This window comes from Pristiophorus japonicus, chromosome 32 (genome assembly GCF_044704955.1).
Source record: "Pristiophorus japonicus isolate sPriJap1 chromosome 32, sPriJap1.hap1, whole genome shotgun sequence".
Lineage (NCBI taxonomy): Eukaryota > Metazoa > Chordata > Chondrichthyes > Pristiophoridae > Pristiophorus > Pristiophorus japonicus.
In genome coordinates this window covers 9,060,516-9,086,736 of record NC_092008.1, presented here as the reverse complement: position 1 = coordinate 9,086,736, position 26,221 = coordinate 9,060,516, and the positions used below count along the sequence as shown (strand labels likewise).

Sequence of the window (26,221 nt, the reverse complement as noted above, 5' to 3'; positions counted from 1 at the left end):
AATTTGGATAGCCTCTGAGCTCTACAATTGGTGGATAAATGACAATGATTGCACATCAGGTTAAGTGGATGAATAACATTTATTAAGAAATAAAATTATACAGAGCCAAGGAAACGGCACGTTCTAGTGGAACAACCATGACATTAATTTGCTTGCTTCCTTTACAGATGCGGCCAGGAGCTACTGTGCTTCAGAATTTTCCATTTGTATTTCTGTCATGCAGCATCTGGAGTGTCCAGCTGCGAGGGTGCAGGTCGACCCTGGGGTCAGCGGCGATCAATCGCGACCTGTGAAGTACACCGACTTGGTCAGTGTGGATTCCATCACCAGCACCGTCTTCACATCTTCCCCATTCATGTCTGTCAACTCTTCCCTTGTCATTTTCTGATTCACCTGCAACATGATCGAAAATCAAAAACCGTTCAGCGGCGGCAACAACTGGCACCAGTCCGCGCCTTACCGCAGCGAGGGCTCCCCATCGCAGTCTGAGCGTTTTCGGTTTTTATTTCAGATTTCCAGCGCCCGCAATATTTTGCTTTCGTCTCGGCAATACACGGTTGGCTCGTTGCCGTTTAGGAGACCGTGCTGGTTCGCCCCGGGGTACGGTTATGTTACCGGACCAGTAACCCAGAGACCGCTGAAAGTGGGGCGCGGCGTATGCAGGAACGCTCGCGAACCTCCGTGCCGGATTAGCGCTGGCTCCTGAGCCTCCGGCGCCCCGCAGTCCGTGACTCTCGTAAAGTGCGCGGCGTCCCCTGTTACCGCCCCGGATGTGGCTGTATGGCCTCGCGCCGACAGCGGCAGCAAGAGGAGGCGTTGTGAACTCGGCTGGCCGCTGGGGGAACGGTCTTCAGCTCGCACAACCTTTACCGCTCTGGTGCCTGCCCACAGTTTGTCACGGTTCACTGGTGTGAGATGTCCAAGCCTCCACTGTGTGAGAGTGTTTGGGGCTGTAATGGCAGTCACGCAGGTCGCTTAGCAACACAACTGCTGACAACTAGCTCCAGCAGCACCATTGGCCCATCCCTATAAGCCAGGGAAGCGGCCTCTGTTACAGTTACCAATACTGCTCGAAATTGTTCAGCGCTCTACCACTGCCGTCCGGCTCCCAGACGTTTGCGCCCCAAGCGAAGGGGTTCGTGTTTGAGTTAGCGTTCCACGTCCCTCTAGGAGCGTCGAAGCTGAATATCGCTGGAGGAGGGAACGATTAGCGCCTGGCAGGACGTTTCGTCATGTAGCCCGAAAACGTTTGTCACTTTGACGTGACGACGCAGATTTTCCCTCACCTTGACAAACAGGTCAGAGAGGTGCAAAGTCGTCCCAAAGTGTTTGAGCACCTTCATCATGTGTGTGACCATCAGTGACCCACGAACACCCTTACGGTAAGCCACGTAACCTGAAGACACAATCGGACATTGAGATTAATAACCACAAACGGGATGCCTGGAGCGTGACGTAAAAATCAAGACTTCAATTTTCCCCCCACCCCGGGAAAGGTGCAGCACGTTTACAGAGACAGGGAGGGGCAAGGCCATGAAGGACAAAAGGAGGTAGGAAGGAAAGAAAGACTCCCATTTCTATCGCGCCTTTCACCACCTCAGGCCAACTCAAAGCACTTCACAGCCAATGAGGGACTTTTTGAAGTGCAGTCACTGCTGCAATGTAGGAAACGCAGCAGACAAATTGCGCACAGCAAGCTCCCACAAACAGCAATGAGATGTTGATTGAGGGGATTGAAGGCCCCGGCTCTTCTTCCAATCGTGGCTGTGGGATCTTTTACGTCCACCTGAAAGGGCAGATGGGACTTCGGTTTAACGTCTCCTGAAAGATGGTTCCTCCGACTGCTCATGTCATCTCTTTCCAAATGTGCTAATATCACATCCTTAATAATTGATTCCATCATTTTACCCACTACCAATGTCAGGCTGACCGGTCTATAATTCCTTGTTTTCTCTCCCTTTTTTAAAAAGTGGGGTTACATTGGTTACCCTCCACTCCATAGGAACTGATCCAGAGTCTATGGAATGTTGGAAAATGACTCAATGCATCCGCTATTTCCAAGGCCACCTCCTTAAGTACTCTGGGATGCAGACCATCAGGCCCTGGGGATTTATCGGCCTTCAGTCCCATCAATTTCCCGACTAATAAAGATTTCCCTCAGTTCCTCCTCCTTAATAGACCCTCTGACCCCCCTTTATATCCGGAAGGTTGTTTGTGTCCTCCTTAGTGAATATCGAACCAACGTACTTGTTCAATTGGTCCGCCATTTCTTTGTTCCCAGTTATGACTTCCCCTGATTCTGACTGCAGGGGACCTACGTTTGTCTTTACTAACCTTTTTCTCTTTACATACCTATAGAGCCCTTTGTATGTATCTTCACAGTAGAAGGCACAAAAAGCATTCCTAAAATGTTGGGGAACCAAGGGTCTAATGAGAGCGAGGAACTTAAAGTAATTAATATCAGTAGATAAAGTACTGGAGAAACTAATGGGACAAAAAGCTGACAAATCCCCTGGACCTGACGGCCTACATCCTGGGGTTCGAAAAGAGGTGGCTGCAGAGATAGTGGATGCATTGTTTGTGATCTCCCAAAATTCCATGTATCTAGAACGGACCCAGCAAATTGGAAGATAGCAAATGTAACATCGCTATTCGAGAAAGGAAGGAGAGAGAAAACGGGGAACAACAGGCCAGTTAGCCTGACATCAGTTGTTGGGAAAATGCTGGAATCCATTGCTAAGGAAGTGGTATCAGGGCACTTAGAAAATCATAACATGATTAGGCAGAGTCAACATGGTTTTATTGAAAGGGAAATCATGTTTAACAAATTTATTAGAGTTTATTGAGGGTGTAACTAGCAGGGTAGATAAAGGGGAACCAGTTGATGTAGTATATTTGGATTTCCAAAAGGCATTGGATAAGGGTCTATATCAAAGGTTGTTAAGCAAGATAAGGGCTCATGGGGTTGGGGGTAAGGTCTTAGCATGCATACAGGATTAGATAATGAACAGAAAACAGAGTAGGGATCAGCAGGTCATTTTCAGATTGACAGGCCATAAATAGTGGGGTGCCGCAGGGATCAGTGCTGGGGCCTCAGCCATTTACAATCTGTATTAATGACTTGGATGAAGGGACCGAGTGTAATGTATCCAAGTTTGCTGACGATACAAAGCTAGGTGGGAAAGTAAGATGTGAGGAGGATGCAAAGGGATATAGACTGGTTAAGTGAGTGGGCAATAAGGTGGCAGATGGAGTATAATGTAGGGAAATGTGAGGTTATTCACTTCGGTAGAAAGAATAGAAAAATAATATTTTTTAAATAGTGAGAAACGATTAAATGTTGGTATAGAGAGAGATGTGCGTGTCCTCGTACAAGAAACAGTTAGTATGCAGGTACAGCAAGCAATCGGGAAGGCAGATGGAATGTTGGCCTTTGTTGTAAGGGGGATGGAGTATAAGTAACAAAGACTTTCTAATATTATACAGGGCCTTGGTGAGACCACACCTGGAGTACTGTGCAAAGTTCTGGTCTCCTTATCTTAGGAAGGATATACTTGCCTTGGAGGAGGTACAATGGAGGTTCACCAGACTGATCCCTGGGATGAGAGGGCTTTCCTGTGAGGAGAGGTGGTCTCTGAGGGGGATTGGCAGGGTAGATGCAGGGAGGATGTTTCCCCCGGGCTGGGGAGTCTAGAACCAGGGGTCACAGTCTCAGGATAAGGAGTCGGCCATTTAGGACTGAGATGAGGAGGAATTTCTTCAGTCGGTGATGCATCTTTGAAATTCTCTGCCCCAGAGGACTGTGGATGCTGAGTCGTTGAGTATATTCAAGGCTGAGATCGATAGATTTTTGGGCAGCTGAGGGATTAAGGGATATGAGGATAGGGTAGGAAAGTGGAGTTAAGGTAGAAGATCAGCCATGATCTCATTGAATGCCCGTGAAACAGTGAGTGAGTAAGTCGGTGGGGTGGGGCTAGGGACAGATAGAATGTAATGTACTAACCAGGTTGAGCAGGGTACACGATAAAGGTGTCCGACAATGTCGGCAGCTTCTTTGGCTCAGATGTTTGACAGTTTGCTTGATGTGAATCCACAAAATACTCAACACCTGGGTCTGATTCCTCTGTCCAAACAAAAAGACATTTAAAATTAATGCTCTTCGCAAGACTCCCGTCTGCAGAATCTGTCTCGAGCGCGCTGCAACGTGTCAGAATTATGAAAACGATAAACGCCAGCAGAGCGCTCGTCCCACTGGGAATCTGGGCTCTCCCGACAGACAGGAGCTGGGATTTACCAGCATCCACCAAGTTAACAAAACTTCACATGGCAATTACCCTCTGACTGACCTCAGCGAGGGCTTATTATCTCCATACTGAGTCTCTGAACAGTGGCTTTACAGGGACAGGCCAGGTTTAACACAGCTCAAATGTGACCATCTTACACCAGAATGCACGCTGCCAGTGAGCAATGCCACAGGGTATCAGCTACACTTCCGTAACGTGACATATTTCAACACATTTTCCACCCGTCATTTTCATACATTGAATCTCATTTTTTTATTCATTTTGCACACATCAAAGTTATAACACTAGATTAGAATCGAACAGACCAGGGCAGATACAGCACGGGGTTAGATACAGAGTAATGCTCCCTCTACACTGTCCCATCAAACACTCCCAGGGCAGGTACAGCACGGGGTTAGATACAGAGTAAAGCTCCCTCTACACTGTCTCCATCAAACACTCCCAGGGCAGGTATAGCACGGGTGAGATACAGAGTAAAGCTCCCTCTACATTGTCCCATCAAACACTCCCAGGGCAGGTACAGCATGGGGTTAGATACAGAGCCCTCTACACTGTCCCATCAAACACTCCCAGGGCAGCTACAGCATGGGGTTAGATACAGAGTAAAGCTCCCTCTACACTGTCCCCATCAAACACTCCCAGGGCAGCTACAGCATGGGGTTAGATACAGAGTAAAGCTCCCTCTACACTGTCCCATCAAACACTCCCAGGGCAGGTACAGCATGGGTTAGATACAGAGCCCTCTACACTGTCCCATCAAACACTCCCAGGGCAGCTACAGCATGGGGTTAGATACAGAGTAATGCTCCCTCTACACTGTCCCCATCAAACACTCCCAGGGCAGGTACAGCACGGGGTTAAATACAGAGTAAAGCTCCCTCTGCACTGTCCCCATCAAACACTCCCAGGGCAGCTACAGCACGGGGTTAGATACAGAGTAAAGCTCCCTCTACACTGTCCCATCAAACCAAGTCGGTATTCTTTACCTCCCCTGCACGCTTGGATCACAAAGACTTTGGGTTTGCGTTGGAGCGCCCGGCAGTTTGCATTATCGAAGAGCGAGATTATCTTTTCCAATTTTACTCCTCTTCTGTCGTTAATTCCGAAAATCTTTCCCAGCTCGCCGTGCGCCATGATGAAAACAAACGAACAGCTGACCTTTGCTGACATCTCGTCGCGAAACTCCTCCAGAGCCGGGATGATCTCCTGCACAAAAGAAGCAAGGTATCAAGGCCAGTCAGGGAACTTGTAGAATGTCTGGGAGGGTGAACTCTGACTCAGGAGCTGCATTTCCCCAAACTACACCGTCCGTGGCAACTCCTGGGTGTCCATTGTGCTCAATCTCATTGGTGACTAACGGATTAAAAATGCTAAATCTAACCTTATTCGTAGGGTCAACGCACTCTGTGATGGAAAAGTTAAAATCCCGCGAGAATTTTCTCAGATTCAGGAGTTCGTTTTCAGCACCTGCCCGACCCTGTTGGACAACAAGCACAAATGCACGACAATATCCAGACATGTCGTAGCAATCCTGGTAACAAGATACAAGAGAAATGCACATGGTTAATAAACACGCACCTCTCTCGCCTTCCCACCTTCCTGAAGCTGCTGCTTCTCACTGGGGATCCAGTTCCGTAGGCACTGGCTGGTCCCCCGTGATTCCCTCACTCAAATGGTCAGGCGGGCAGCGAGTGTGCGCAGGCCATTCGGCCATGGGGGGCTTCACAGCTGAGGCCCAAGCATCTCGACGTCTACACGTGTGTGGGTGGCCGCACAAAGCAGGAGGGGCCTGGGTTCCATCCCTGGCCTGTGCCAGCTTCGCCCCCTCTCACCCGGGGTGGCTGTGATACTGCCCGCCTCCTGTAGTCGAATGTCCTGCCCGGATTCACACTGCTGCCCACTTGTGGCACCATACCCTGGCACAGCTTTACAACCCTCTCCCCTCTCCCTCCAGATGGCAGGGACAGGTCTCCGAGTAAACATCTCTCAAAGGCAAATATAGAACTCCCAGCAAAACAAACTCAGTACCTCAGAGCCGGTCAGGTCACGTTGAGGGGCGGCACCTGTGGAGAGACATCAGAACTTCAGTTGAGGAAGGGGATTTGATAGAACGATACACAGTAAATAGGTGCAGGAGCAGGCCATTCGTCTCTTCGAGCCTGCACCACCATTCAATATGATCATGGCTGATCATGCAACTTCAGTACCCCATTCCTGCTTTCTCTCCATACTCCTTGATCCCTTTAGCCGCAAGGGCCACATCTAACTTCCTTCTGAATATATCTAACGAACTGGCCTCAACAACTTTCTGTGGTAGAGAATTCCACAGGTTCACAATTCTCTAAGTGAAGAAATTTCTCCTCATCTCGGTCCTAAAAGGCTTACCACTTAACCTTAGACTGTGACCCCTGGTTCTGAACTTCCCCAACATCGGGAACATTCTTCCTGCATCTAATCTGTCCAATCCCATCAGAATTTTATATGTTTCTATGAGATCCCCTCTCATTCTTCTAAATTCTATTGACTATAAGCCTAGTCGATCCAGTCTTTCTTCATATGTCAGTCCTGCCATCCCAGGAATCAGTCTGGTGAACCTTCGCTGCACTCCCTCAATAGCAAGAATGTCCTTCCTCAGATTGGCAGACCAAAACTGAACACAATATTCAAGGTGTGGCCTCACCAAGGCCCTGTACAACTGTAGTAAGACCTCCCTGCTCCTATACTCAAATCCTCTCGCTATGAAGGCCAACATGCCACTTGCCTTCTTCACCGCCTGCTGTACCTGCATGCCAACTTTCAATGATTGATGTACCATGACACCCAGGTCTCGTTGCACCTCCCCTTTTACTAATCTGCCGCCATTCAGATAATATTCTGCCTTCCTGTTTTGGCCACCAAAGTGCATCTGCATCTTATATCGCATCTGCCATGCATTTGCCCACTCACCTAACCTTTTCAAATCACCCTGCAGCCTCTTAGCATCCTCCTCACAGCTCACACCGCCACCCAGCTTAGTGTCATCTGCAAACTTGGAGATATTACATTCAATTCCTTCGTCTAAATCATTAATGTATATTGTAAATAGCTGGGGTCCCAGCACTGAACCTTGCGGTACCCCACTAGTCACTGCCTGCCATTCTGAAAAGGACCCGTTTATCCCGACTCTTTGTTTCCTGTCTGCCAACCAGTTCTCTATCCACGTCAATACATTACCCCCAATACCATGTGCTTTAATTTTGCACACTAATCTCTTGTGTGGGACCTTGTCAAAAGCCTTTTGAAGGTCTAAATACACCACATCCACTGGCTCCCCCTTGTCCATTCTACTAATTACATCCTCAAAAAATTCTAGAAGATTTGTCAAGCATGATTTCCCTTTCATAAATCCATGCTGACTTGGACTGATACTGTCAGTGCTTTCCAAATGTGCTGCTATTTCATGTTTAATAATTGCAACATTTTCCCCACTACTGATGTCAGGCTGACCATTCTATAATTCCCTGTTTTCTCTCTCCCTTTTTTAAAAAGTGGTGTTACATTAGCTACCCTCTAGTGCATAGGAACTGATCTAGAGTCTATAGAATGTTGGAAAATGACCACTAATGCATCCACTATTTCTAGGGCCACTTCCCTAAGTACTCTGGGATGCAGAATATCAGGCCATGGGGATTTATCGGCCTTCAATCCCATCAATTTCCCCAACACAATTTGCTGATTAACTAAAGGATTTCCTTCAGTTCCTCCTTCTCACCAGACCCTCGGTCCCCTAGTTTTTCCAGAAGGTTATTTGTGTCTTCCTTAGTGAAGACAGAACCAAAGTATTTGTTCAATTGGTCTGCCATTTCTTTGTTCCCCATTATAAATTCACCTGATTCTGACAGTAAGGGACCTACACTTGTCTTCACTAATTTTTTTCTCTTCACGTATCTGTAGAAGCTTTTGCAGTCAGTTTTTATGTTCCCTGCAAGCTTACTCTCATTCTATTTTCCCCCTCCTAATTAAACCCTTTGTCCTCTGCTGAATTCAAAATTTCTCCCAGTCCTCAGGTTTGCTGCTTTTGTTGGCCAATTTATATACCTCTTCCTTGGATTTAACACTATCCCTAATTTCCCTTGTTAGCCACGGTTGAGCCATCTTCCCCATTTTATTTTTATGCCAGACAGGGATGTACAATTGTTGAAGTTCATCCATGTGATCTTTAAATGTCTGCCATTGCCTATCCACTGGCAAACCCTTTAAATATCCTAGCCAATTCACGTCTCATACCGTCGAAGTTATCTTTCTCTAAGTTCAGGACCCTAGTCTCTGAATTAACTGTGTCACTCTCCATCTTAATAAAGAATTCTACCATATTATGGTCACTCTTCCCCAAGGGGTCTCGCACAACAAGATTGCTAATTAATCCTCTCATTACACAAGACCCAGTCTAGGATGGCCAGATCTCGAGTTAGTTCCTCGACATACTGGTCTAGAAAACCATCCCTTATACACTCCAGGAAATCCTCCAGCGTATTACTACCAGTTTGTTTAGCCCAATCTATATGTAGATTAAAGTCACCCATGATAACAATGGGACACCTCCAGCGAATGTGCAGGCGAGCTGCAAACCCTGCAAACCACCACGTTGCAGAGGAAGATCGATCCATTGTGGATCGGGCTGAACTAGAAACTTGAACCGAGGAGGCAGAAGTATACAGGGTACACACCCTCACCATGAAATGTCCACCGATTATATTAAAAGTTGAACTGAATGGAATTCCAGTATCAGTGGAACAGGACACGGGTGCGAGTCAGTCCATAATGAACAAAAAGGCCTTCGAGAAGCTGTGGTGCAACAAGGCACACAGGCTCAAGCTTAGCCCCATTCACACCAAGCTAAGAACTTACATCAAAGAGCTGATCCCAGTAATTGGCAGTACAGAAGTCAAAGTCTCCTATGATGGAGCGGTGCACGAACTCCCACTATGGATTGTGCCAGGGGATGGCCCCACACTGTTCGGCAGAAGCTGGCCGGGAAAAATCCGCTCGAACTGGGACGACATCCGAGCGCTTTCGTCTGTCGACGACACCTCATGTACCCAATTTTCCGAGCAGATTTCCATCGTTGTTAGAGCCAGGCATTGGAAGCTTCTCGGGGGGGTGAAAGTGCAGATCCATTTGGTTCCCGGTGCACGACCAATCCACCACAAGGCACGGGCGGTACCGTATATGATGCGAGAGAAAGTGGAAATTGAGCTGGACAGGCTGCAGCGCGAAGACATCATCGCGTCGGTGGAGTTCAACGAGTTGGCCAATCCGATTGTGCCAGTACTCAAAGGTGAAGGCACAGTCAGAATTTGCGGGGAATATAAAGAAATGATTAACCGTTTTTCGCTACAGGACCAGTACTCACTACCCAAGGCAGACGACCTATTTACGACCCTGGCTAGAGGAAAGACATTCACCAAGTTGGACCTGACCTCAGCCTACATGACGCAGGAGCTGGAGGAATCTTCGATAGGCCTCACCTGCATCAACACGCACAAAGGTCTGTTCATCTACAACAGATGCCAGTTTGGAATCGTTTGGCCGCGGCGATTTTCCACGCACCGTGGTTTTCCAGGACGACATACTGGTCACAGGTCGGGACACCATCGAACACTTGCAGAACCTGGAAGAGGTTCTAAGTCGGCTAGATCGCGTGGGACTCAGGTTGAAACGCTCGAAGTTTGTTTTCCTGGTGCCAGAGGTCGAGTTCTTAGGGAGAAGAATGGCGGCAGACGGCATCAGACCCACCGACGCTAAGACGGAGGCCAGCAAGAACGCGCCGAGATCACAGAACGTGACGGAGCTGTGGTCGTTCCTGGGACTCCTTGACTATTTTGGTCATTTCCTACCCAGGTTAAGCACCTTGCTAGAACCCCTACATGTGCTACTGCACAAGGAAGATGACTGGGATAGGGGAATTCACAAGAGGCTGCTTTTGAGAAAGCCAGAAATCTGTTATGTTCAAACAAAGTGCTTGTTCTGTATAACCCATGGAAACGACTCGTGCTAGCTTGCAATGCGTCATCATACGGGGTCGGGTGTGTGTTACAACAGGCTAACGAATCGGGGATTTTGCAACCGGTCGCCTATGCATCCAGGAGTTTGTCAAAGGCCGAAAGGGCCTACAGCATGATTGAAAAAGAAGCTCGGGCATGCATTTACGGGGTGAGAACAATGCACCAGTATTTGTTTGGTCTTAAGTTTGAGCTAGAAACTGACCATAAACTGCTCATATCACTATTCTCAGAGAGCAAAGGGATTAACACCAATGCCTCTGCCCGCATCCAAAGATGGGCGCTCACGCCTTCGGCATGCAACTATGTAATCTGCCACAGACCGGGCACAGAGAACTGCGCTGATGCTCTCAGTCGGCTACCATTGCCCACCACCGGGGTGGAAATGGCACAGCCTGCAGACTTGCTCATGGTGATGGATGCATTCGAGAACGAGAAGTCACCCGTTACGGCCCGCCAGATCAGGACCTGGACCAGCCAGGATCCTTTACTGTCCCTGGTAAAAAAAAATAACTGTCCTCCATGGGAGCTGGTCCAGCGTCCCAGCGGAGATGCAGGAAGAGATTAAGCCGTTCCACAGGCGCAAAGACGACATGTCCTTACAGACGGACTGGCTTTTGTGGGGTAATCGCGTGGTCTTGCCCAAGAAAGGCAGAGAAACGTTCATACGCAACCTACACAGTACTCACCCAGGCATAGTAATGATGAAGGTCATAGCCAGATCCCATGTGTGGTGGCCCGGCATCGACTCAGGTTTACAGTCATGAGTGCGCCAATGCAACACTTGCTCTCAACTGAGCAATGCGCCCAGAGAGGCATCGCTAAGTTTGTGGTCTTGGCCCTCCAAACCGTGGTCTGGGATCCACGTTGACTATGCAGGCCCATTTCGAGGCAAAATGTTCTTGGTTGTTGTGGATGCTTATTCAAAATGGATTGAATGTGTAATAATGTCTGTAAGCACGTCCCCCGCCACCATTGAAAGCCTACGAGCCATGTTTGCCACACACGGCCTGCCCGATGTCCTAGTCAGCGACAATGGGCCGTGTTTCACCAGTGCTGAATTCAAGCAATTCATGACCCACAACGGGATCAAGCACGTCACATCTGCCCCATTCAAGCCCGCATCCAACGGCCAGGCAGAACGGGCAGTCCAGACCATCAAGCAAAGCTTGTAACGTGTGTCAGAAGGCTCCCTGCAGACCTGCCTGTCCCGAGTTCTGCTCAGCTACCGCACCAGACCCCACTCGCTGACCGGGGTTCCCCCCAGCCGAGCTGCTCATGAAAAGGACACTCAAAACAAGGCTCTCTCTTGTCCATATTGACCTCCAGGATCACGTCGAGGGCAGGCGGCACCAACAAGGCATGTACCATGATCGAGCAAATTTGTCACGTGATATTGAGATCAATGAACCTGTTTGTACTCAATTATGGACATAGTCCCAAATGGCTTGCTGGCACCATCATAGCCAAAGAAGGGAGTAGGGCGTTTCAGGTCAAATTGACCAATGGACCCCAGCATCCCTTGGGAGCACAGTATATAAGCAGGCCACCCACGCTGTACCTGCACTCTGGAGTCTAATTAAAGGAGCTAAGGTCACACTTACTCATCGCATACAATACTCAGTTTCATCCTTTATTATGAGCGTAATAGCACACATCCCTCATTTCCTGTTTGATGCCATCCCCAACCTCACTATGACTGTTTGGTGGTCTGTACACAACTCCCATTCGTGTTTTCTGCCCTTTAGTGTTTCACAGCTCTCCCCATACAGATTCCACCTCATCCAAGCTAATGTCCTTCCTTACTATTGCGTTAATCTCCTCTTTAACCAGCAACGCTACCCCACCTCCTTTTCCTTTCAGTCTATTTTTTCCTGAATATTGAAGACCCCTTGGATGTTGAGTTCCCAGCCTTGGTCACCCGAGAGCAATGTCTCTGTAATCCCAATGACATCATATCCGTTAACAGCAATCAGCGTAGTTAATTCATCCACCTTATTACGAATGCTCCTCGCATTGAGACACAGAGCCTTTAGGCTTGTTTTTTTCACACTCTGTCCTTTTAGAATTATGATACAACAGAGAAGGAGGCCATTTGGTCCATCGTGCCCGTGCCAGCTCTTTGAAGGAGCTGTCCAATTAATCTCAGTCCCCTGCTTTATCCCTACAGCCCTGCACATCTTCCCCCTTCTAGCCTTTATCCAATTCTCTTTGCAAAGTTACTATTGAATCTGCATCCACCGCCCTTTGAACACCAACTTGCATTTATATAGCGCCTTTAACGTAGTAAAACGTCCCAAGGCGCTTCAATGGAGCGGAAATCAGTCAAAATTTCACACCGAGTCAGAGACGAAAGTGTCTTAAAGGAGGAGAGAGAGGCGGAGAGGTTTAGGGAGGGAATTCCAGAACTTGGGGCCCCAGCCAGCTGAAGGCACGGCCACCGATGGAGGAGCGATGGAAATTGGGAGGTGGGGGGGGTGTGCAAGAGGCTGGAATTTTGGGAGTGCAGAGATCTGGGGGGGGGGGGCGGGTGTGGGGCTGGAGGGGGTAACATCCTACAGCTCCGGGTCTTCCCTCTTCAGTAACTCTCTGTTCGCTCTGCTGAATAGTGTTGGTGCACAGAGACAAGAATTAAACCTCAGCTCACACGTCCGAAGAGGAATGGTAAACAGGCGACTACTATTCTCCTCGACCGCTCCCTGTGGCAGCGAGTTCCACATTCTCAGCACTCTCTGGGTAAAGAAGTTTCTCCTGAATTCCCCATTGGATTTACTAGTGACCGTCTTATATTGATGGCCCCCTAGTTCTGGTCTCTCCCTCAAATGGGAACATCTTCTCCATATCCACTCGATCAAAACCTTTCCTGATTTTAAAGACTTCTATCTCTGATGTTAGCTAGAATGTTATTTTTTAATGACTTAAATTGTTTATTATTTAAATTATAAAAACCTTTTGAGATGACAGTTTTATTTCTGAAACTTCCGGTATTACTAATAGTGAAACTGACAGAGACTCCTGGCTGTTACACCCCGCCTGGAGTAACTGTGTCCAGTTCTGGGCCCCCCCCCCCCCGCACCTCAGGAGGGAAGTATCGGCCTGGGAGGGGTGGCACCGCAGATTCACCAGAACGATACCCGGGGCCAAAAAGGGTTAAATTCCAGAGACAGGTGGTAGGCTCGGCTTGTATTTCCTCAGGTATAGAAGATTTACGGGGCCCTTTTAGTGGACCCGTGGTCGAGAGGAGTTCGCAAAGCAACCCAGCGATACAGCTGGGGGGGGGGCGGTGGGGACCAGAGGGGCATAATCTTAGAATGAGGGGCCGCCCATTTAAAACTGAGATGAGCAGGAATTTCTTCTCTCAGAGGGTTGTAAATCTGTGGAATTCGCTGCCTCAGAGAGCTGTGGAAGCCGGGAGATTGAATATATTTAAGGTGGAGATCGACAGATTTTTGAGCGATAAGGGAGTGAAGGGTTCTGGGGAGCGGGCGGGGAAGTGGAGCTGAGTCCATGATCGGATCAGCCATGATGGTATTAAATGGCGGAGCAGGCTCGAGGGGCCGTATGGCCGACTCCTGCTCCTAGTTCTGATGTTCTTATGGTTCTGACCTGCGCTGTCCTGGTGTCCCACGCTCTGAAGTGACCGCAGGAAATACGACAAAGTTCGCTTCTGCTTCATACATTGTAGAGTGTCGATGACGAGCTGGCAGGCCACTGCCTTCCCAAACTGCCCGATGAGGCGGTCAGTCACATCATCTCGGTCCAGACCAAGCAATAACAGCCAGTTCACAACGTCCCCGAGCCAATGCAATTGCACCGATTTCTGGGCAATTCTGCTCCTGAATTTGATGAAGTCACGGTCCTCCAGCTGCTGCAGGGTGCACAGGATAGCTTCCCTCACGGTCAAAGCCATTGCTGAGAGTGAAACGTAATGAACTTAGGCTGCGCCCTACAAAGCTCACTATTTAGTTTCACTTTGAACGTCCCACTGCCTTAACCCATTTCCTGCCGCCTCTGCATTGCTTCTATATCACCCCCCCCCCCACCCCTCAGGACGTCACAGTGCGCTCCACAGCCAATGCAGCACTGTTTATTGCTTGAAGAGTATCATCACCATAGGCAGTCCCTCGGAATGGAGGAAGACTCGCTTCCACTCCCAAAGTGAGTTCTTTGACGGCTCAACAGTCCGGTACGCGAGCCACAGACCCTGTTACAGGGTGGGACAGACGCTCGTCGAGGGTGGGTGGGGCTAGTTTGCCGCACGCTCCTTCCCCTGCCTGCGCCCGAGCTCTTCGCGCTCTTTGTGATGGGACGCGACGAGCTCAACGCCCTCCGGGACGCACTTTCGCCACCTCGGGCGGTCTTCGGCCAGGGTCTTCCCAGGTGAGGTCGCGCTTCACCAGGGAAGGCTGTGAGGGTGTCCTTGGAACGTTTCCGCTGTCCCTCCTTTGGCTGGTTTACCGCGAAGGAACTGCGCATAGAGCATTTGCTTAGGGAGTCCCGTGTCCGGCGTGCGAACCATGTGGCCTGCCCAGCGAAGCTGATGGAGTGTGGTCAGTGCTCCAATACTGGGGATGTTAGCCTGGTCGAGGACCCTGATGTTGGTGCGCCTGGCCTCCCAGGGCGCCACACCAAAGTCTTTGCTTCCTCCACCTCCAGCACACGGACATCAAGGCCCGCCAGCGCCAATACCCCCTCCACAGCCTTTCCCAAGCGACCACTCCCCTCCACCATCAGTGCACCCACATCAGAAATAGGAGCAGGAGTCGGCCATTCGGCCCCTCGAGCCTGCTCCGCCATTTAATACCATCATGGCTGATCCCATCATGGACTCAGCTCCACTTCCCTTATTGGTTAAGAAACTGTCGATCGCTGTCTTAAATATATTCAATGTCCCGGCTTCCACAGCTCTCTGAGGCAGCGAATTCCACAGATTTACAACCCTCTGAGAGAAGAAATTCCTCCTCATCTCAGTTTTAAATGGGCGGCCCCTTATTCTAAGACCGTGCCCCCTAGTTCTAGTCTCCCCCATCAGTGGGAACATCCTCTCTGCATCCACCTTGTCGAGCCCCCCTCATAATCTGATACGTGTCGATAAGATCCTTCTGATGGCAGTATCCCGTCTGGAGTCACTGCGTCCAAGTCTGGGCCCTGCCCCTCAAGGAGGATATATTGGCCTCGGAAGGAAAGCTGCGCAGACTGAGCAGAATGATACCCCGGGGGCTAATGGGTTAAATGCCGACGACAGGTGGCACAGACTGGGCCTGTGTTCCCTCGAGTGTAGAAGATTAAGCGATGATCTGATCGAGGGGTTTGAGAGGATTAAAGGATTCGATCGGGTGGCTCGAGAGAAACTGTTCCCTCTGGTGGGGGGGCAGTCCAGAACAAGGGGACGTCACCTTCAAATTGGACCCCGGCCGTTCAGGGGTGATGTCGGCAAACGCTTCTTCACACACAGGGCAGTGGGAATCTGGGACTCTCTCCCCCCAAAACACTGGATCCTGGGGGTGCAATTGGAGCTTTCATAACTGAGATCGATGGATTTTTGTTGGGTAAGGGTATTAAGGGTTACAGAACCAAGGTCAGCCGTGATCTGATTGAATTTGGGAACAGGCTCGAGGGGCTGAACGGCCTCCTCCTGTTCCTAATGTAACAGGCTCGAGGGGCTGAACGGCCTCCTCCTGTTCCTAATGTAACAGGCTCGAGGGGCTGAATAGCCTCCTGTTCCTAATGTAACAGGCTCGAGGGGCTGAATAGCCTCCTGTTCCTAATGTAACAGGCTCGAGGGGCTGAATGACCTCCTCCTGTTCCTAATGTAACAGGCTCGAGGGGCTGAATGGCCTCCTGTTCCTAATGTAACAGGCTCGAGGGGCTGAACGGCCTCCTCCTGTTCCTCATGTAACAGGCTCGAGGGGCTGAATGGCCTCCTCCTGTTCCTAATGTAACAGGCTCGAGGGGCTGAATGGCCTCCTGTTCCTAATGTAACAGGCTCGAGGGGCTGAATGGCCTCCTCCTGTTCCTAATGCAACAGGCTCGAAGGGCTGAATGGCCTCCTGTTCCTAATGTAACAGGCTCAAGAGGCTGAACGGCCTCCTCCTGTTCCTAATGTAACAGGCTCGAGGGGCTGAATGGCCTCCTCCTGTTCCTAATGTAACAGGCTCGAGGGGCTGAATGGCCTCCTCCTGTTCCTAATGTAACAGGCTCGAGGGGCTGAATGGCCTCCTCCTGTTCCTAATGCAACAGGCTCGAGGGGCTGAATGGCCTCCTGTTCCTAATATAACAGGCTCGAGGGGCTGAATGGCCTCCTCCTGTTCCTAATGTAACAGGCTCGAGGGGCTGAATGGCCTCCTCCTGTTCCTAATGCAACAGGCTCGAGGGGCTGAATGGCCTCCTCCTGTTCCTAATGTAACAGGCTCGAGGGGCTGAATGGAGCTTCGGTTTCACACCTCATCCAAAAGACAGCCCCTCCAACATCGTGGCGCTCCCTCAGTACCGCCCCTCCAACATCGTGGCGCTCCCTCAGTACTGCCCCTCCGACAGCGCAGTGCGGCGCTCCCTCAGTACTGCCCCTCCGACAGCGCAGTGCGGCGCTCCCTCAGTACTGCCCCTCCGACAGCGCAGTATGGCGCTCCCTCAGCACCGCCCCTCCGTCAGCGCAGTGCGGTGCTCCCTCAGTACTGCCCTTCCGACAGCGCAGTGCGGTGCTCCCTCAGTACTGCCCCTCCGACAGCGCAGTGCGGCGCTCCCTCAGTACTGCCCCTCCGACAGCGCAGTGCGGCGCTCCCTCAGTACTGCCCCTCCGACAGCGCAGTGCGGTGCTCCCTCAGTATCGCCCCTCCGACAGCGCAGTATGGCGCTCCCTCAGTACTGCCCCTCCGACAGTGCGGTGCTCCCTCAGTACTGCTCCTCCGACAGCGCAGTGCGGCACTCCCTCAGTACCGCGGCACTCCCTCAGTACCGCCCCGCCGACAGTGCGGCACTCCCTCAGTACTGCCCCTCCGACAGCGCAGTATGGCGCTCCCTCAGTACTGCCCCTCCGACAGCGCAGTGCGGCGCTCCCTCAGTACTTCGTCTTGTGGTCTCGTTGGCTCAACTGCAGAAACACACAGAAACCAACTTGAAAGGTATTTTTATTGCAAGACCCTAATGATGCCAGTTATACATTTTATACACAGGTACTGTAAATGAGTCTCCGTGCTCGGAAAGCTCTCCCATCCCGTCAGTTGACAGCACTGTAACATTGCGAATCCGCCCTCGTCTCGTAAACCAACCCCCCTCTCCCTGGGGCTCGCTGCCAAGCCGTGCAGCGGGGAGGGGGATATCATAGCACCAGCCGTGTAGGGGAAAGGGGGAGGGAGAGCGAGAGGGGGAGAGACAGAGACAGAGGGGGAGACAGTGGGAGAGAGAGACGGAGAGCGAGAGACAGAGACAGTGGGAGAGAGAGACGGAGAGCGAGAGACGGAGAGCGAGAGACTGAGAGAGAGAGACAGAGCGAGAGACTGAGAGGGAGACAGAGAGAGGGAGACAGAGAGGGAGAGGGAGAGAGAGAGGAAGAGAGAGAGGGAGAGAGAGAGGGAGGGAGAGAGAGAGGCAGAGAGAGAGAGAGAGGGAGGCAGAGAGAGAGAGAGGGAGGCAGAGAGAGAGAGAGAGAGGGAGGCAGAGAGAGAGAGAGAGAGAGAGGCAGAGAGAGAGAGGGAGGCAGAGAGGGAGGCAGAGAGAGAGAGAGAGGCAGAGAGAGAGAGAGGGAGGCAGAGAGAGAGAGAGAGAGGGAGGCAGAGAGAGAGAGGGAGGCAGAGAGAGAGAGAGAGGGAGGCAAAGAGAGAGAGAGAGAGAGAGTGAAGGAGAGGGAGAGGGAGAAGCTGGGAGTGTTTCCAGACGGGGTGGCGAGGAGCGGAGGCTGTGAGGGGAGGGGGATAAGATGTACAGGCAGGCGATGGAGGGGAGGGGGCTGTTAGTGTCCTATCGGTGGTTTAATATCCCCCCAGCACCTCGCTGGCCAGTCGTGTAACACCCGGAAGCTCCCGCGGCACAATCAACACGATTTTACAAAATAACCTCCGCGACAGACACAAAAAACACACATTCTACATTCACACACGTTCCCCGTCACCCCCCCACCCTGCAAAAAAACCCCAAATTAACGGTGGGGAAAGGGGCGGCTTGAACTCAGGAGTGGGTAAATGTGGAGCCACCCCCCCCCCCCAGACACACAGAGCAGGAAATGTCCGGGATCCATCCCGGGCCTCGTGCCGATGGTTGTTTTGGTGGGTGTGGGGGGGTGTGGGGGAAAGAGTGTGCAGTTTCCGGCTGTCGAATAGCACGAGGAAGTGTCATTTTGGGGTGGTTGGTCGGGGGGGCGGAATAGTGTGCGGCCACCCAACAGCCGAATAATACAAGATCGATCAATTTGGGGGGGGGGGTGCAGCCTCCGGCAGTCGAATAGCTCGAGGATGAGTCCGTTTGGGTGGGGGGGGGGGTGTTGCAGAGCCCGGAGGGGAGCGCTGGGTAACGGGGAGGGAGCCGGTGGGGGGGGGGGGGGGGGGAGATGGGGGTTAAAGGGCCCGTCTCCTGCTCCGTTGCCCCTCCAGCACGCTCCTCAGCTCCCCCAGGTTGTCCATGAGGCTGGCCATCTCGTCCATCCTGCCGGCCCGCTTGGCGTCAAAGGCGTAGGCCTTGATATTGTCGATCTGTTGCCTGAGCAGCTCTTCCTCGATCTCCCCCAGCTCCCCGGCCTCCTCGAAGGGGTTGGAGGGGGCCGATCGGACGCACTCTGCCCGCTCCCCTCCCTCGAAGGGGTTGCTCGAGGCGCCAGGGGGCCGTTCCGCCTCCTCCTCCTCGTCCCCGCCCTCGAAGGGGTTTGCGGGGGCTCCGCGAGCCCCCTCCTCGAAGGGGTTGCCGCTGCCCCCCTCCTCCTCCTTCTCCTCCTCCGCGAAGGGGTTGAGGCCCACGTCTCCCGGCACCGCCGTTCCGTTGACCGAGGGGTCCGAGGTGGGGGGCCTGGGGGGTGTCCCGGACACGGGAGGCCGGGGGGCCGAGGGTGCCGGACCTCCCGCCCCCACCGGCCTCCGCTCCCGCGCCTCCAGCTCCTCCTCCAGCTGCCTCAGGTTGTCGGCCAGGGCCCGGGCCTCGCTCTCCCGCCCCGCCCCCCGGGCCTGGGCCAGGAACGAGTGGATGTTGGCCATCTGTTCCAGCAGCGGGTCGTCGAGGCGGGCCGCCTGTCCCCTGGCCGCGGCAGAAGGGGAGGCCAGCCAGCCGCTGTCGCAGTCGATGGTCACACGCACCGGCGGAGGTGGTCTCGGGTCCCGGCCCTGCAGAGCAACAAAACCACAGAATGTTCACCACAGGGCCAGCTCCGACAGTGCGGCGCTCCCTCAGTACCGCCCCTCCGACAGTGCGGGGCTCCCTCAGTACCGCCCCTCCGACAGTGCGGGGCTCCCTCAGCACTGCCCCTCCGACAGTGCGGGGCTCCCTCAGTACTGCCCCTCCGACAGCGCAGTGCGGCGCTCCCTCAGTACTGCCCCTCTGACAGTGCGGTGCTCCCTCAGTACTGCCCCTCCGACAGTGCGGCGCTCCCTCAGTACCGCCCCTCCGACAGTGCGGCGCTCCCTCAGTACCGCCCCTCCGACAGTGCGACACTCCCTCAGTACTGCCCCTCCGACAGTGCGGCACTCCCTCAGTACCGCCCCTCCGACACTCCCTCAGTACAGCCCCTCCGACAGTGCGGGGCTCCCTCAGTACCGCCCCTCCGACAGTGCGGGGCTCCCTCAGTACTGCCCCTCCGACAGTGCGGCGCTCCCTCAGTACCGCCCCTCCGACAGTGCGGGGCTCCCTCAGTACCGCCCCTCCGACAGTGCGGGGCTCCCTCAGTACTGCCCCTCCGACAGTGCGGCGCTCCCTCAGTACTGCCCCTCCGACAGTGCGGCGCTCCCTCAGTACCGCCCCTCCGACAGTGCGGCGCTCCCTCAGTACCGCCCCTCCGACAGTGCGGCACTCCCTCAGTACTGCCCCTCCGACAGTGCGACACTCCCTCAGTACTGCTCTGGGAGTGTCAGCCTGGATTTCTGTGCTCAAGTCCCTGGAGTGGGACTCGAACCCACAACCTTCTGACTCAGAGACGAGAGTGCTGCCCACTGAGCCACGGCTGGCACTTCGAAGACGCTCACTAATAAACCCGGTGGGGAATTCAGGAGAAACCTCTTTACCCAGAGTGTGGTGAGAATGTGGAACTCACTGCCACAGGGAGGGCAATAGTCGCGATGTATTTAAGGGAGAGCTGGATAAACACATGCGGGAGAAGGGGTCAGGAGATGGAGAGGGGTGCGAGGGGTCTGGTGTGGGGCATAACCCCCGGCACGGAGTGCTGGGGCCCAATGGGCTGCTCACTTGGTGTAACGTGGGAGAGAGTGAACGGCAGATATCAGGCAGATAACCTGGAGTATTTACTGCACGCTGAGAAAGGTGCCGGGGGGGGGGGGGGGGGGACAAAGGGACAAAGGGACCTGGGGGGTCAGTGTGCACATTGTTTATAGCCCGTGCACAGGGACATCGAGCAAGGAACAAGGCCTCAGGCCCCGGGGGCAGTGCCATACAAACCTGCTTCTCCGTGAAACCTTCGGCCTCCCTCTGCCTCCGTTTCTCCTGCAACTCCTCGAGTTTCTCCAGGGTCGGCAGCGAGGTCAGGCCCAGCAGGTTCTCCTGCGGAACAGAAAGGGCAGCCGCTGGTTTACACACAGCACAGCGCTCGGGCTGAGGGGAGGCAGGTCTGCCCAAAGAGACCGAGACAGAGAGAGACCGAGGGAGAGAGAGAAACCGAGAGGGAGAGAGAGACCGATAGAGGGAGAGAGAGAAAGAGAGGGAGAGAGAGACCGATAGAGGGAGAGAGAGAAAGAGAGGGAGAGAGAGAAAGAGAGGGAGAGAGAGAAAGAGAGGGAGAGAGAGAAAGAGAGGGAGAGAGAGAAAGAGAGGGAGAGAGAGAGAAAGAGAGGGAGAGAGAGAAAGAGAGGGAGAGAGAGAAAGGGAGGGAGAGAGAGAAAGAGAGGGAGAGAGAGAAAGAGAGGGAGAGAGTCCGAGAGAGAGAAAGAGAGGGAGAGAGTCCGAGAGAGAGAAAGAGAGGGAGAGAATCCGAGAGAGAGAAAGAGAGGGAGAGAGTCCGAGAGAGAGAAAGAGAGGGAGAGAGTCCGAGAGAGAGAAAGAGGGAGAGAAAGAGGGAGAGAGAGAAAGAGGGAGAGAGAGAAAGAGAGGGAGAGAATCCGAAAGAGAGGGAGAGAGTCAGAGAGAGAGAAAGAGAGGGAGAGAATTCGAGAGAGAGAAAGAGAGGGAGAGAGTCCGAGAGAGAGAAAGAGAGGGAGAGAGTCCGAGAGAGAGAAAGAGAGGGAGAGAGTCCGAGAGAGAGAAAGAGAGGGAGAGAGTCCGAGAGAGAGAAAGAGAGGGAGAGAGTCCGAGAGAGAGAAAGAGAGGGAAAAAGTCCGAGAGAGAGAAAGAGAGGGAGAGAATCCGAAAGAGAGGGAGAGAATCCGAGAGAGAGAAAGAGAGGGAGAGAGAGAAAGAGAGGGAGAGAGACCGAGAGGGAGAAAGAGAGGGAGAGAGTCCGAGACGGAGAGAGTCCGAGACGGAGAGAGTCCGAGAGAAAGAAACGGAGAGAGTCCGAGAGAGAGAAAGAGAGGGAGAGAGTCCGAGAGAGAGAAAGAGAGGGAGAGAGTCCGAGAGAGAGAAAGAGAGGGAGAGTGTCCGAGAGAGAGAAAGAGAGGGAGAGAGTCTGAGAGAGAGAAAGAGAGGGAGAGAGGGAGAGAGGGAGAGAGGGAGAGAGTCCAAGAGAGAGAAAGAGAGGGAGAGAGTCCGAGAGAGAGAAAGAGAGGGAGGGAGTCCGAGTGAGAGAAAGAGAGGGAGAGAGTCCGAGAGAGAGAAAGAGAGGGAGAGAGTCCGAGAGAAAGAGAGGGAGAGAGTCCGAGAGAGAGGGAGAGAGTCCGAGAGAGAGAAAGAGACGGAGAGAGTCCGAGAGAGAGAAAGAGAGGGAGAGAGAGAAAGAGAGGGAGAGAGTCCGAGAGGGAGAAAGAGAGGGAGAGAGTCCGAGACGGAGAGAGTCCTAGAGAGAGAAAGAGACGGAGAGAGTCCGAGAGAGAGAAAGAGACGGAGAGAGTCCGAGAGAGAGAAAGAGAGGGAGAGAGAGAAAGAGAGGGAGAGAGTCCGAGAGAGAGAAAGAGAGGGAGAGAGTCCGAGAGAAAGAGAGGGAGAGAGTCCGAGAGAGAGAAAAAGAGAGGGAGAGAGTCCGAGAGAGAGAAAGAGAGGGAGAGAGGGAGAGAGTCCGAATGAGAGAAAGAGAGGGAGAGAGGGAGAGAGGGAGAGAGTCCAAGAGAGAGAAAGAGAGGGAGAGAGTCCGAGAGAGAGAAAGAGAGGGAGAGAGTCCGAGAGAGAGAAAGAGAGGGAGAGAGTCCGAGAGAGAGAGGGGGAGAGAGTCCGAGAGAGAGAAAGAGAGGGAGAGAGTCCGAGAGAGAGAAAGAGAGGGAGAGAGTCCGAGAGAGAGAAAGAGAGGGAGAGAGTCCGAGAGAGAGAAAGAGAGAAAGAGAGGGAGAGAGTCCGAGAGAAAGAGAGGGAGAGAGTCCGAGAGAGAGAAAGAGAGGGAGAGAGGGAGAGAGTCCGAGAGAGAGAAAAAGAGAGGGAGAGAGTCCGAGAGAGAGAAAAAGAGAGGGAGAGAGTCCGAGAGAGAGAAAGAGAGGGAGAGAGGGAGAGAGGGAGAGAGTCCGAGAGAGAGAAAGAGAGGGAGAGAGGGAGAGAGGGAGAGAGGGAGAGAGTCCAAGAGAGAGAAAGAGAGGGAGAGAGTCCGAGAGAGAGAAAGAGAGGGAGAGAGTCCGAGAGAGAGAAAGAGAGGGAGAGAGTCCGAGAGAGAGAGGGGGAGAGAGTCCGAGAGAGAGAAAGAGAGAAAGAGAGGGAGAGAGTCCGAGAGAGAGAAAGAGAGGGAGAGAGTCCGAGAGAGAGAAAGAGAGGGAGAGAGTCCGAGAGAGAGAGAGGGAGAGAGTCCGAGAGAGAGAGGGGAGAGAGTCCGAGAGAGAGAAAGAGGGGGAAGAGAGTCCGAGAGAGAGAAAGAGGGGGAGAGAGTCCGAGGAAAGAGAAAGAGAGGGAGAGAGTCCGAGAGAGAGAAAGAGAGGGAGAGAGTCCGAGAGAGAGAAAGAGAGGGAGAGAGTCCGAGAGAGAGAAAGAGAGGGAGAGAGTCCGAGAGAGAGAAGAGAGGGAGAGAGTCCGAGAGAGAGAAAGAGAGGGAGAGAGTCCGAGAGAGAGAAAGAGAGGAGAGAGTCCGAGAGAGAGAAAGAGACGGAGAGAGTCCGAGAGAGAGAAAGAGACGGAGAGAGTCCGAGAGAGAGAAAGAGACGGAGAGAGTCCGAGAGAGAGAAAGAGAGGGAGAGAGTCCGAGAGAGAGAAAGAGAGGGAGAGAGTCCGAGAGGAGAGAAAGAGACGGAGAGTGTCCGAGAGAGAGAGAGAGACGGAGTGAGTCCGAGAGAGAGAGAGAGACGGAGTGAGTCCGAGAGAGAGAGAGAGAGAGAGTGAGTCCGAGAGAGAGAGAGAGAGAGAGAGAGAGAGTCCGAGAGAGAGAGAGAGCGAGTCCGAGAGAGAGAGAGCGAGAGGAGCGAGTCCGAGAGAGAGAGAGAGAGAGAGCGAGTCCGAGAGCGAGAGAGAGAGAGCGAGTCCGAGAGAGAGAGAGAGCGAGTCCGAGAGAGAGAGAGAGCGAGTCCGAGAGAGAGAGAGCGAGAGAGCGAGTCCGAGAGAGAGAGAGCGAGAGAGCGAGTCCGAGAGAGAGAGAGCGAGTCCGAGAGAGAGAGCGAGTCCGAGAGAGAGAGAGCGAGTCCGAGAGAGAGAGAGCGAGTCCGAGAGAGAGAGAGCGAGTCCGAGAGAGAGAGAGCGAGTCCGAGAGAGAGCGAGTCCGAGAGAGAGCGAGTCCGAGAGAGAGAGAGAGAGAGAGAGAGAGAGAGAGAGAGAGAGAGAGAGCGAGTCCGAGAGAGAGCGAGTCCGAGAGAGAGCGAGTCCGAGAGAGAGAGAGAGAGAGCGAGTCCGAGAGAGAGCGAGTCCGAGAGAGAGCGAGTCCGAGAGAGAGAGAGAGAGAGAGAGAGAGAGAGAGAGAGAGTCCGAGAGAGAGAGAGAGAGCGAGTCCGAGAGAGAGAGAGAGAGAGCGAGTCCGAGAGAGAGAGAGAGAGACCGAGAGAGAGCGAGTCCGAGAGAGAGAGAGCGAGAGAGCGAGTCCGAGAGAGAGAGAGCGAGAGAGCGAGTCCGAGAGAGAGAGAGAGAGAGAGAGAGCGAGTCCGAGAGAGAGAGAGAGAGAGAGAGCGAGTCCGAGAGAGAGAGAAAGAGAGCGAGTCCGAGAGAGAGAGAGAGAGAGAGAGAGAGAGAGAGAGAGAGAGTCCGAGAGAGAGAGAGAGAGAGCGAGTCCGAGAGAGAGCGAGTCCGAGAGAGAGAGAGCGAGTCCGAGAGAGAGCGAGAGCGAGTCCGAGAGAGAGAGAGCGAGTCCGAGAGAGAGAGAGAGAGAGAGAGAGAGTCCGAGAGAGAGAGAGCGAGTCCGAGAGAGAGCGAGAGAGCGAGTCCGAGAGAGAGAGAGAGAGCGAGTCCGAGAGAGAGAGAGAGAGAGAGCGAGTCCGGAGAGAGAGAGCGAGTCCGAGAGAGAGAGAGAGAGAGAGAGAGTCCGAGAGAGAGAGTCCGAGAGAGAGAGCGAGTCCGAGAGAGAGAGAGAGAGTCCGAGAGAGAGAGAGAGCGAGTCCGAGAGAGAGAGAGCGAGTCCGAGAGAGAGAGAGAGAGAGAGAGAGAGAGAGAGAAGAGAGTCCGAGAGAGTCCGAGAGAGAGAGAGCGAGTCCGAGAGAGAGAGAGAGAGAGAGAGAGAGAGAGAGAGAGTCCGAGAGAGAGAGAGAGAGCGCGAGTCCGAGAGAGAGCGAGTCAGAGAGAGAGAGAGAGCGAGTCCGAGAGAGAGAGAGCGAGTCCCAGAGAGAGAGAGGAGAGAGCGAGTCCGAGAGAGAGAGAGAGAGAGAGAGAGAGAGAGAGAGAGTCCGAGAGAGAGAGAGAGAGAGCGAGTCCGAGAGAGAGAGAGCGAGAGAGCGAGTCCGGAGAGAGAGAGAGAGAGAGAGAGAGAGCGAGTCCGAGAGAGAGAGGGAGAGAGAGAGCGAGTCCGAGAGAGAGAGAGCGAGTCCGAGAGAGAGAGAGAGCGAGTCCGAGAGAGAGAGAGAGAGAGGAGAGAGAGAGAGAGAGAGAGAGAGAGAGAGAGAGAGTCCGAGAGAGAGCGAGTCCGAGAGAGAGAGAGAGAGTCCGAGAGAGAGAGAGAGAGTCCGAGAGAGAGAGAGAGAGAGTCCGAGAGAGAGAGAGAGCGAGTCCGAGAGAGAGAGAGCGAGTCCGAGAGAGAGAGAGCGAGTCCGAGAGAGAGAGAGAGAGAGAGAGAGAGCGAGTCCGAGAGAGAGAGAGAGAGAGAGAGTCCGAGAGAGTGAGAGAGAGAGAGAGCGAGTCCGAGAGAGAGAGAGAGAGAGTCCGAGAGAGAGAGAGAGAGAGAGAGAGAGAGAGAGAGAGAGAGAGAGAGAGAGTGCCGAGAGAGACAGCGCGAGTCCGAGAGAGAGAGAGCGAGTCCGAGAGAGAGAGAGAGAGAGCGAGAGAGAGAGTCGAGAGAGAGAGAGCGAGTCCGAGAGAGAGAGGGAGAGCGAGTCCGAGAGAGAGAGAGAGAGAGTCCGAGAGAGAGAGAGAGAGTCCGAGAGAGAGAGAGAGAGTCCGAGAGAGAGAGAGCGAGAGAGCGAGAAGCGAGTCCGAGAGAGAGAGAGAGAGTCCGAGAGAGAGCGTGCCGAGGAGAGAGAGAGCGAGTCCGAGAGAGAGAGCGAGAGAGCGAGTCCGAGAGAGAGAGAGAGAGAGCGAGTCCGAGAG

The 26,221-nt window shown here is 53.2% G+C and overlaps 2 protein-coding genes across 2 annotated transcripts in view; both read right to left on the bottom strand.

Annotated features, from left to right (window-relative positions):
- Window positions 1–104: 104 nt before the first annotated feature.
- Window positions 105–14,348, bottom strand: LOC139240458 (caspase-14-like). The gene is made up of 7 exons (XM_070868993.1): window positions 13,952–14,348; window positions 6,333–6,367; window positions 5,686–5,835; window positions 5,291–5,510; window positions 4,004–4,123; window positions 1,287–1,396; window positions 105–393 (listed from the first exon to the last, which is right to left on the bottom strand). Exons 1-7 carry the CDS (start codon window positions 14,253–14,255, stop codon window positions 277–279), a joined length of 1,056 nt encoding a protein of 351 aa, XP_070725094.1. The 5' UTR covers window positions 14,256–14,348; the 3' UTR covers window positions 105–276.
- A 3,107-nt stretch (window positions 14,349–17,455) lies between these two features.
- The window catches only part of LOC139240562 (rabenosyn-5-like), an 18,020-nt gene continuing 9,254 nt past the window's right edge, over window positions 17,456–26,221 (bottom strand). The window contains exons 5-6 of the mRNA XM_070869106.1: window positions 20,936–21,037; window positions 17,456–19,650 (exon numbers count right to left, since the gene is read on the bottom strand). Of these exons, the coding sequence (XP_070725207.1) occupies window positions 18,895–19,650; window positions 20,936–21,037 (858 nt within the window). The 3' untranslated portion in view covers window positions 17,456–18,894. The remainder of the gene's footprint in view (window positions 19,651–20,935; window positions 21,038–26,221) is intronic.

Excerpts from the sequence above, each read along its gene's own strand:
- LOC139240458 (XM_070868993.1), bottom strand. The coding sequence starts at position 14,255 with ATGGCTTTGACCGTGAGGGAAGCTATCCTGTGCACCCTGCAGCAGCTG. Across the intron at positions 6,368-13,951 it reads GGGACACCAGGACAGCGCAG|GTGCCGCCCCTCAACGTGAC; the intron begins GTCAGAACCATA and ends GTCTCTCCACAG. Across the intron at positions 5,511-5,685 it reads GCGTTGACCCTACGAATAAG|GAGATCATCCCGGCTCTGGA; the intron begins GTTAGATTTAGC and ends TCTTTTGTGCAG.